The 10,000-nt window shown below is 38.4% G+C and overlaps 1 protein-coding gene across 1 annotated transcript in view; it reads left to right on the forward strand.

The window, feature by feature from the left end:
- Positions 1–10,000, forward strand: part of LOC119579181 (serine-protein kinase ATM-like) — a 22,049-nt gene that overhangs the window by 7,646 nt on the left and 4,403 nt on the right. Inside the window, exons 13-22 of the mRNA XM_037926879.1 lie at positions 158–365; positions 1,892–2,090; positions 2,330–2,456; positions 5,765–5,898; positions 7,325–7,474; positions 7,610–7,864; positions 8,097–8,228; positions 8,505–8,651; positions 8,947–9,219; positions 9,430–9,634. Coding sequence (XP_037782807.1) covers positions 158–365; positions 1,892–2,090; positions 2,330–2,456; positions 5,765–5,898; positions 7,325–7,474; positions 7,610–7,864; positions 8,097–8,228; positions 8,505–8,651; positions 8,947–9,219; positions 9,430–9,634 — 1,830 coding nt within the window. The remainder of the gene's footprint in view (positions 1–157; positions 366–1,891; positions 2,091–2,329; positions 2,457–5,764; positions 5,899–7,324; positions 7,475–7,609; positions 7,865–8,096; positions 8,229–8,504; positions 8,652–8,946; positions 9,220–9,429; positions 9,635–10,000) is intronic.

Below are 10,000 nucleotides of genomic sequence, written 5' to 3' on the forward strand. Positions count from 1 at the left end.
TTGAGGGTTAGGATTTCTTTAGTTATGTGAGGAAGAAAGAAGGCTAAACTATGTGAACAGAGAATGGGCTCATTATCACATTTCTTCTAATCCATTATTCTTTTTTTAATCCCATTTCACCCTTTTTTTTTTCTTCTACTTTCTTTCTCAATCAAAGGCTCAGGAAGTAAAAAAGTCCTGGAAAATAGCTACCACCAGCTGGCTGTATACGGTGACAAGCTGTACCGTGAAGTGCACCAGTATTTGGAGTCCGACACCATCCAGGCCAAACGGGAGAATATCCAGAGGTCACAGGAGGAGTTGAAGCACATTAAGAACCTTTACAATTCTTGTACAGATCTTGCTGAGAAGAAGGAGGTTCATAGGTGGGTATAGCCTTGAGTATTGGCTAACGGTACAGCAATAGATGTATGAATGTATACCAGGCCTAGAGTATAGTATTACATATGAGGGAAGAAAGGCTTATCAGCTGGAGCATCTGATTTACATATAAATAATACCTGTCCTAATTTCTTTTTGTTATGATAAAGCTATTTTCATGGAAAAAAGAGTTAAAAGTGTTTTGTTTTACATCTTTTTTTTTTTCATTTTGCATGGTACACATAACCATTGGTATTGAGTACTTATTGTTGCAAGATTTTGCAATGGAAAATTATTATGCACATTGCAGTTGATATTACATGCATATGTCCATTATTTCCTTGTGCACTCTGATCACACTGTGTGAGTTGAAAACTTAACTGTTGAATATTTTATTAGAAACAGCATCTCTCAGGAATGACTTTGTTGAGTATTGTTACATTTATGGCAATTATATTTTTTATTTCATGAAAGTGTTTATCTACATAAAACTTTATGAATCTGGAAATATAATAAAGGCAGTTAAGCGAGGACAGGCTGAGTTAGTTTTCAGTATATTTTGAATATCTTGTAAACAGTGGTAACATCATAACCTAACCCCCTCCTTACCCTTCAGAATAACCCATTCCTATTCCCTCAATGCCCCACTTTCAACTCAGTAACTCATTGCTGCTGCCCACAATGCTCTTGCTTTATTTACCTAATGCTTGGGGGGGGTGTGTGTGTGTGTGGTGTGTGTGGTTGTTCTTGTGCAATGATGGCTGTGATGTGCTTGTAGCTACAAGAGGTCAGCTAGACTTGGGGACCTACAGGATGTCTAGACCTTTCCTTGAATTGGCGGGAATATTTTTATTTTTATTTTATTTTTTATTTTATTTTATTTTTTACTAATGCTGTGAATATTAATGGTGTTATTTTTATTATATACATTATAATTACTATAATGTTATAGACATTAGTAACAGCAATACAAGATAACAAAATATTTTCGAAAATCAAGGAAAAGAGTGAACAGGTGAGACATGGCATGTATGTACATACCATGCCTGTTGGCATTGGGTTAACAGTAATACTCCCTTCCTATTTTCCCCAAGCCCTCTCTACTCTCTTCATTCCTCCTTCCTGCTCCCCCACACCCCTCCTCCCCTCCTTACTTCTATCTCTCTTTCCTGACCTCCTCCCCCAAAGTGCCCTCATTGTCCATTTCTCTTCTCCTCTCAGTCATCCCACCATGCCGCCATTTAACACCTACCAATGCACCCCTTCCATCCTCTCCCAAAGACACAAAGGAGGGTGGCATCTTCCTAGGAATATTTGAGTAATCAAAGACTAGTAGTATTATGTTACCCTCATTATGCACATCATCAGACTTGTTTGTCTAAAAGAAAAATTTAGGAAACTTACCTATATCAACAAACAAGTAACCATTTGGTTGGTGCATAAACAGTGAGTGGATTCCAGGAATGAGATATTGAAATACTAAAAAGGAGTCTGCAACAGTCACAGTTTAGAATGTCTTGTCACCAAACAGTAAGAACACCCTCCTGCAGAAGAATATTGCCATAGACATGCAGGTCCTGAGAGAGTTGGAAGTAGAGGAACAGGAGTACATCTACCTGGCCTTGCAGAACTACCTCAAGTGTCTCTTAGTATCAAGTGAACACAACCTCCACATGCACAGAGTCGTGGCACTCTGGCTTGAGAATACTCAGCAGAAGGTCAACCAGCTGGTAAGTGTACGAGGTCAGATTTTTTCTTCTCATTTTATTCTTCTTCTTCCCTATCTTGATGATGATGTATTGTTCTTCTTGTTCCTTGTTTTGCACTTTCTTCTGCTCTTATTCATTTGAGATGAGAAATTAGGAAATTTACTTGGGCTATCCTTTTATATTGCAAGTGGAAGATTGTGATGTTCATAAGTATTTGTATTTTCTTAATTTTTTTGATTCAGGATTCTGGTTGGTTTCAGATTCATGAGTATGTAAACAAGATAAAGAGCTACAAGTTTGTTCCACTCATATACCAGCTAGTGGCAAGGCTCAAGCAGCAGGATGACAAGAGTGACACTTTTCCTCTCATCCTTTTGAATCTCTTAGGTAAGAACTTTGATTTATTTTTGGAAGCAGATGCCACTGTGGATGTAGAAAAACCCATTCATGCATGCACGCACAAATTGTAGATCATGGCTTTCCTCTGTTCAGTGACCACAGACTTTGAGAGCAGAGATGTTCTTGGAGGTTCACCATGGATATCGCTAATCAGTTCACATTGTGTGACAGTTACTGTCAGAAAAAGTAAAATCCTATCTCTTAGGAGACACTGGAGCCCATGAATGTGTATTGCATGGCTTTACAGACTGGGAATCTGGAATTGAACAGGTACCTTAGACTCAGATTCTGCTGAAGGGGGACAAGGAAGAGCATATCAGAAATCTTGTTGAAGAGATTGAAGGCAGTTCTTTTATTAAACAACCTTCACTCTACCTTCCAAACTTTGAAAAAAAGAAATGTTAACCCCTTCCCACAGGTGGGTGCAGTCTGCTCAGCAGATGTTCAGGTCTTGGGTACTAGCATATATATATATATATATATATATATATATATATATATATATATATATATATATAATATATATATATAAGGCCGCGATGGCCGAATGGTTAGAGTATCAGACTCAAGACTGTCATGACGGCAATCTGAGTTCGAGGGTTCGAGTCACCGGCCGGCGCGTTGTTCCCTTGGGCAAGGAACTTCACCTCGATTGCCTACCTAGCCACTGGGTGGCCAAGCCAGCCCAAGTCAGTGCTAGTCCCAAGCCCGGATAAATAGAGAGAATGATTACCTAAAAAGGTACCACCGGCACTCTCCGTGGAAAGGAACTGGGGACCCTACCACGTACTCACTCCAAGAGCATCACAGTATGAAAAAACTAAGTATCATGCTGTGACCACGGCGGCTCAGACATGAACCTACCATTAAAAGAAGAGATATATATATATATATATATATATATATATATATATATATATATATATATATATATATATATATATATACACACACACATATACATATATACATATATACATATGGACTGGATAATGGGCAGGGCTACTAGCCAAAGTCAGTGTGGAGCAACACTAGGCAATATCAAGGTCTCAGACCTTGACTTTGCTGACGATGTTGCTATCCTATCTGAGTCCTTGGAGTCACTGGTGGCGGCTCTTGATGCATTTAGCAATGAGGCGAAGCCCCTAGGGCTAGAGGTCTCCTGGACCAAGACCAAGATTCAGGACTTTGGGGGCCTGTTAGGGGAACCCGTTCAGATGATTCATGTTTGTGGCGAGGACGGTGAAGTTACAGAGAGTTTTACATACCTTGGTAACGTAGTCCATATCTCTGGGCTGTCAGACCAAGAAGTCAGTAGACGGATTGGTCTGGCAACAGGAGCCATGAACTCGATCAACAAGAGTGTTTGGAGATGTCGGTACCTATGCAAAGGGACCAAGATGCATGTCTTCAAGGCCTTGATACTGCCAGTTTTCCTCTATGGAAGTGAAACCTGGACGCTATCCAGTGTCTTGGAGTCTTGCCTTGATGCCTTTTGTAACAAGTCCCTTCGCTGGATCATAGGGTACAGTTGGCAGGACCACATGTCCAACCGGCGGTTACACCGTGAGACTGGCATGGGACCTGTTATTTGCATAATCCGGGATCGCCAACTCAGGCTATATGGCCACCTAGTTCGTCTCCCTGTGGATGACCCTGCCCATCAGGTTGTCTCTCTGCGAGACAACCCTGTGGGATGACCCAGGAGATCATGGCTTGGGCAGCTCGACGAGACCTGTTGCGAGGAATTAGAGATAGGCCGTGTGCCTGCCTGGAGACTCGCCTCAAGGGATTCTCGTGGCTGGAAGCAAAGGGTGAATGCGGCCATGCACCCCCGTTGGTGTTAGCCCCTTGATGATGATGATACATAAATGTGTGTGTGTGTGTGCGTGCGTGCGTGCGTGTGTGTGTGTGTGTGTGTGTGTGTGTGTGTGTGTGCGCGTGTGTGCGTGCCTGCGTGGGTGCCTGCGTGCGTGCGTGTGTGTATTTGGAGTCCGACACCATCCAGGCCAAACGGGAGAATATCCAGAGGTCACAGGAGGAGTTGAAGCACATTAAGAACCTTTACAATTCTTGTACAGATCTTGCTGAGAAGAAGGAGGTTCATAGGTGGGTATAGCCTTGAGTATTGGCTAACGGTACAGGAATAGATGTATGAATGTATACCAGGCCTAGAGTATAGTATTACATATGAGGGAAGAAAGGCTTATCAGCTGGAGCATCTGATTTACATATAAATAATACCTGTCCTAATTTCTTTTTGTTATGATAAAGCTATTTTCATGGAAAAAAGAGTTAAAAGTGTTTTGTTTTACATTTTTTTTTTTTCATTTTGCAAGGGATGGTACACATAACCATTGGTATTGAGTACTTATTGTTGCAAGATTTTGCAATGGAAAATTATTATGCACATTGCAGTTGATATTACATGCATATGTCCATTGTTTCCTTGTGCACTCTGATCACACTGTGTGAGTTGAAAACTTAACTGTTGAAAATTTTATTAGAAACAGCATCTCTCAGGAATGACTTTGTTGAGTATTGTTACATTTATGGCAATTATATATATTTTTTTATGAAAGTGTTTATCTACATAAAACTTTATGAATCTGGAAATATAATAAAGGCAGTTAAGCGAGGACAGGCTGAGTTAGTTTCAGTATATTTTGAATATCTTGTAAACAGTGGTAACATCATAACCTAACCCCCTCCTTACCCTTCAGAATAACCCATTCCTATTCCCTCAATGCCCCACTTTCAACTCAGTAACTCATTGCTGCTGCCCACAATGCTCTTGCTTTATTTACCTAATGCTGTGTGTGTGTGTGTGTGTGTGTCTGTCTGTCTGTCTGTCTGTCTGTCTGTCTGTCTGTCTGTGTGTATATTTATATTTATATTTATATGTGTATATATACACATGTGTGTATATATGTATATATGGGTGTATATATATATTTATATGTATATGTATAGATATGCATGTGTATGCATATATATGTATATATATAGATATGCATGTGTATGCATATATATGTATATGTATATATATGTATGTATATGTATATGTATATGTATATGTGTATATTTTTATATATATATATATATATATATATATATATATTTATTTATTTATTTATTTATTTATTTATTTTTCCAGTGTAACTGGAAACAAATTGTGGATGTGGCAATACACTCTCTTTAGTAGCATTAGCCTTTGCTTCTTTTATTGTTTTTATATTCCTCAAATACACAATTTCTATATCTCATTCACCCAGACAATTTCCTTCCTTCCCTAGAACAAACCTGCAAGGAGCACCCACACCACTGTCTCCCAGTGGTAATGGCCCTGGCCAATGCCCATGTAGATGATGTCTTGGCCAGGTCAGGCGGCAAGAAGAGCAGGTCTCAAAACAGTGAGATCATCGAGGAGGTGAGTAATGTGTTGTTCTGGTGACTAGATGTTAGGATGTGGAGACATCCATTGTGAAATGATTCATTTCTGGTAAATCTGTTTTCATGTGTGGATTTATAAAATTTTTTGTTATACTTTTTAAAAAGCTAAGACTTTAAATTTTTGTAATTCCACAAAGATAAATATTCTGAATGTTAAAGAAGAATGAAGGGGGCACTTTTTTAGCATTTTATTGTTCTCTGAGCAGTGGTTCTCAAACTGAGGTTTATTGATTAATATCATTTTTAACCCACCTGTTTACCCTTTTCCTTGACTTTTGGAAAGGGTCTTTTGTATTATTTCATTGGCTTAAATGTTACCAAGAATTAAATAACAATTTAATAATCATAATATCAATAACAATAATAACAATATTGATATCACTTGTACTAAAAAGAAAAACACATTTTCCCGCCAATTCAAGGAATTGGGATGTCAGGATCGGTTATTGATAGACTCTTTGCTGACTGAGCACATGTGGAGCCATCTGTTTGTAACAAAATTCATAAAAAAAACTACAGGGTGGTTGGGTAAATGGATAATAGCAAAGATGATAGTTTCAGTCACATTATGTGGCAAAGTTTGCCATTGGAAGGTTGGTTCTCAACTTCTTTTTATATTTAAGCCAAAGCCAGGAACTAGATGAAAGATCCAGATATAGATATGTGATGTGCACTGTCCTTAGCAGACCCTTGCCTGGATTTTCTTTAAGGACAAACTTTACCATATTACCTATTGATAATGCAGCAGTAATAATTATTTTTCAGTATAGATGTCTAGATTCTTTATTTCTTGAGAGAATTAATGTATTATTTATTAAAATTCATAGAAATTAAGCATTTCAATTTTTTTTCTTTCACTGAGCTTCACATAACTGAAGTGGAATTGGCTGGGGGCAGTGGTGATCTGTCAAAAGACTGCAGGGAGTAAGAACAGTTTGAAAGCCACTGCTCTAGAATATTGTTTACTTTTAAATGATGTCAGTCCACCAGGTGAAAAACATGTAAAACTTATCAGTCGGTTCATTTCTGAACCAAATTTGGAGGTAGCAGATTAGATTTCTCGTTTCTATTTTCATTTCATTAGTCGAATGTCTAGGCCCAGAATTTCTTTAGCCAAGCAACCTCCTGTGTGAACTTCAGTAATGTTTTGAGTCACTTAGTATTTATAGGAGGAATTATACATTTGAATAACTTTCTCACAGCATATTAATATATAATAAGTCTATTTTGCAAATGTTAACATTCTTTTAAATGTTACTATGCAGGTCACAAGGCACAAAAACACAGCACACAGGGTCATTGCACATTTTTTTATGCAAGTTTTGTGCTTTTATCTACCTCTTTTTGTGTATGGTTAAGAATGGTATTTGGAATTTTAATATGACAAGTGACCCCTTCTTCAGGACCGAGTTCAGGCTGCAAAACTCCTAGTGAATCGCCTCAAGAAGACACCTCTCGCAGGCCATGTAGGTGAACTGGAGAGAATTTGTCTAGCTTACTTGACACTCGCCAACTGGTCAGGTCCTAAGGATAAGTATCGGGCAGGAGAGAAGGTATGGCTGTAATATTTTCCTTTGGGTTTAGATAGTGGTTGGTGTGGATATATCATTGATATTCATAGTGATTAAAATCTTGCCTTACCTTCAATTCACTCATTATATCTAAGATAACCCTCCCTCTGTTAACAGGTAAAGATCTCGAGCAGCCAGCCCCTAATGAATCTGGGCAGCGTCGATCATACGACTGCCCTGACACGCCCTTTGCCACTTCAGCCCTCAGGCTATTACACACCTCCTGTAATTGTAGGACTGGAGCCAATATGTACCTTTGTTGGGGGGATCAATGCACCAAAAAGACTCACCCTAAAAACATCTGATGGGTTAAAGCAGTACGAACTTCTAAAGGGGAAAGATGATATCAGGCAGGATGCAGTCATGCAACAGGTTTGTGTTTGGCTGCATGGTTGGGAAGAAGGGATGCATATTTCTGTTTGTAGTAATTAGTTTTTTGTTTTTTGATGTTTCGGTGAACAATAGTGTCTATATTTTCAAGGTTTGAATGATTTGAATAAGTATTCAAACTGATATAAATATCCTGACAAACCATTTTACTTTCAGACCATATTGTATATTCATGTTACACTTATAAAGAGATGACTACCTTTATTTCATGCAGGTATTTGGAATTGTGAATGAGCTCCTAGCAAAGAACTCCGAAACTCGGGATCGATCGCTGTCTGTACGGACTTATCAGGTTACGCCTCTGTCTCAGAAGAGTGGTCTTATCCAGTGGTGTAACAACACTCAGGTTAGTAAGGGGGATGATCATAGAGAAAGAAAGATGAGACAGAAAAAACATAGCTAAGAAACATAAAAATAGATGTTTCTGTGTAGCAAGCTAAAGAGAAGAATTAAAACAAGGGCATTTTTCCATGCAAATTTAAAATGTCAATAAGGTTCAGTGTAACTTGCACTCACACTATCAAAATTTTATGGATAGGCATATTTTTGATGTTTGTTTTTATTATGTATTATTATTATTCTATTACCAACTATACTTTTTATGATGGTTTACTTATTTCAGGCTTTTGGGGAGTACTTAATAGGTCCAAACAAGAGCAGTGGTGCTCACAAACTCTATTATCCCAATGACTACACAGCAGATGTTTGTCGGGATTTGATGGGAAAAGCTAAAGGAAAATCACTGGAAGCAAGATATGAAGTGTTTGAGGTAGGGACTTTGATGTTCTCAAATTTTTTTAAAAAATTTATAATAGTCTTTATTCTGTTGAAATAAGTAAATGTAAAAGTCTATAGTTGTGTTATTGTTATTTTTTTTCTATTTCTATTCTTTTATAGTTATATTTGATTGTTTTTTATGATTATTCTTGTGTGCATTAGTATTCCACATTTGTAGTCTTCTGTTTAAAAACAAAATTCACTCCATCTCATACAGTTTATCTTTCATATAGTGAGATGAAAAAGCACAAAATGTTCATTTGTCTTCCTAAACTCAATTCTTTCAGAAAATCCTGGAGCATTTTCACCCTGTGTTCCGACATTTCTTCTTTGAGAACTACCCATCACCACACGAGTGGTATAAGCGCCGCTTGGCATATACACGGTCAGTTGCCACTAACTCCATGGTGGGCTACGTTCTGGGTCTGGGTGACAGGCATGTGGAGAACATTCTGCTGGACAAGTCTACTGCTGAGTTGATCCACATTGACCTGGGCATTGCATTTGAGCTAGGCAAGATCCTTCCCACACCTGAGACTGTTCCCTTCAGGCTCACACAGGTAAAGATTATGCTTTTTTTTTTTTTTTTTTGAAGTATATCAACTTATTAGATCATTTGTGTTTGTGTGTGTATGGCTTGTGAATAAGCTTCATATTTTTCTGGAAAATCAAACATTTTACCGAGCTTGTTTCTTGTCTCCATTATGTCAGTTCATTTGGATTTTGTTTTAAAGGATTTATAAAATATTTCTTCATCTCTTCATTGGCAGGATGTTCGGGATGGCCTTGGGGTAATGGGAGTAGAAGGACCCCTGCGGCGCTGCTGTGAGGCGACACTCGGTGTTTTGAGGAACTCAGGCGAGGTGCTTGTAACAGTTGTAGAGGTCTTACGCCATGACCCTCTGCACCAGTGGACGCTGTCTCCCCACCAAATTGCACGCTTGCAGGAGAACGACGAGGAGGACCAAGAACTTGGTAGGTTTGTGGTAGTAACTTAGTACTGAGAGAGATTTAGATGTCTGCTTGTATTTGGGTAGCAGTTATATCCATGTTCATGTATCTTGAGAGAGTCCATGAAAAGTAATGTTTGCAAGTTAACCTATTGTCCAAAGGTGCTATGTGCCATACTAGATTACATGCCAAGCACTGTGTACAGTCAGCCACTTGTGTGAAAAATTAGAAGCACAAGAAACATATAATTTCCTCATTCTATGATTTTGGCTATAGCATATACAAATGTCTAGGCAACAAGACTAAAAGGTTACTTGATGCTTCTTTGGAGGGGCTGTAACTTTGTCATTGCTGTAATGGCCTAACAAGCAAACAGGTGTTTAATATACA

The sequence above is a fragment of the Penaeus monodon genome, chromosome 12 (assembly GCF_015228065.2).
Source record: "Penaeus monodon isolate SGIC_2016 chromosome 12, NSTDA_Pmon_1, whole genome shotgun sequence".
NCBI classification, from domain to species: Eukaryota; Metazoa; Arthropoda; class Malacostraca; order Decapoda; family Penaeidae; genus Penaeus; species Penaeus monodon.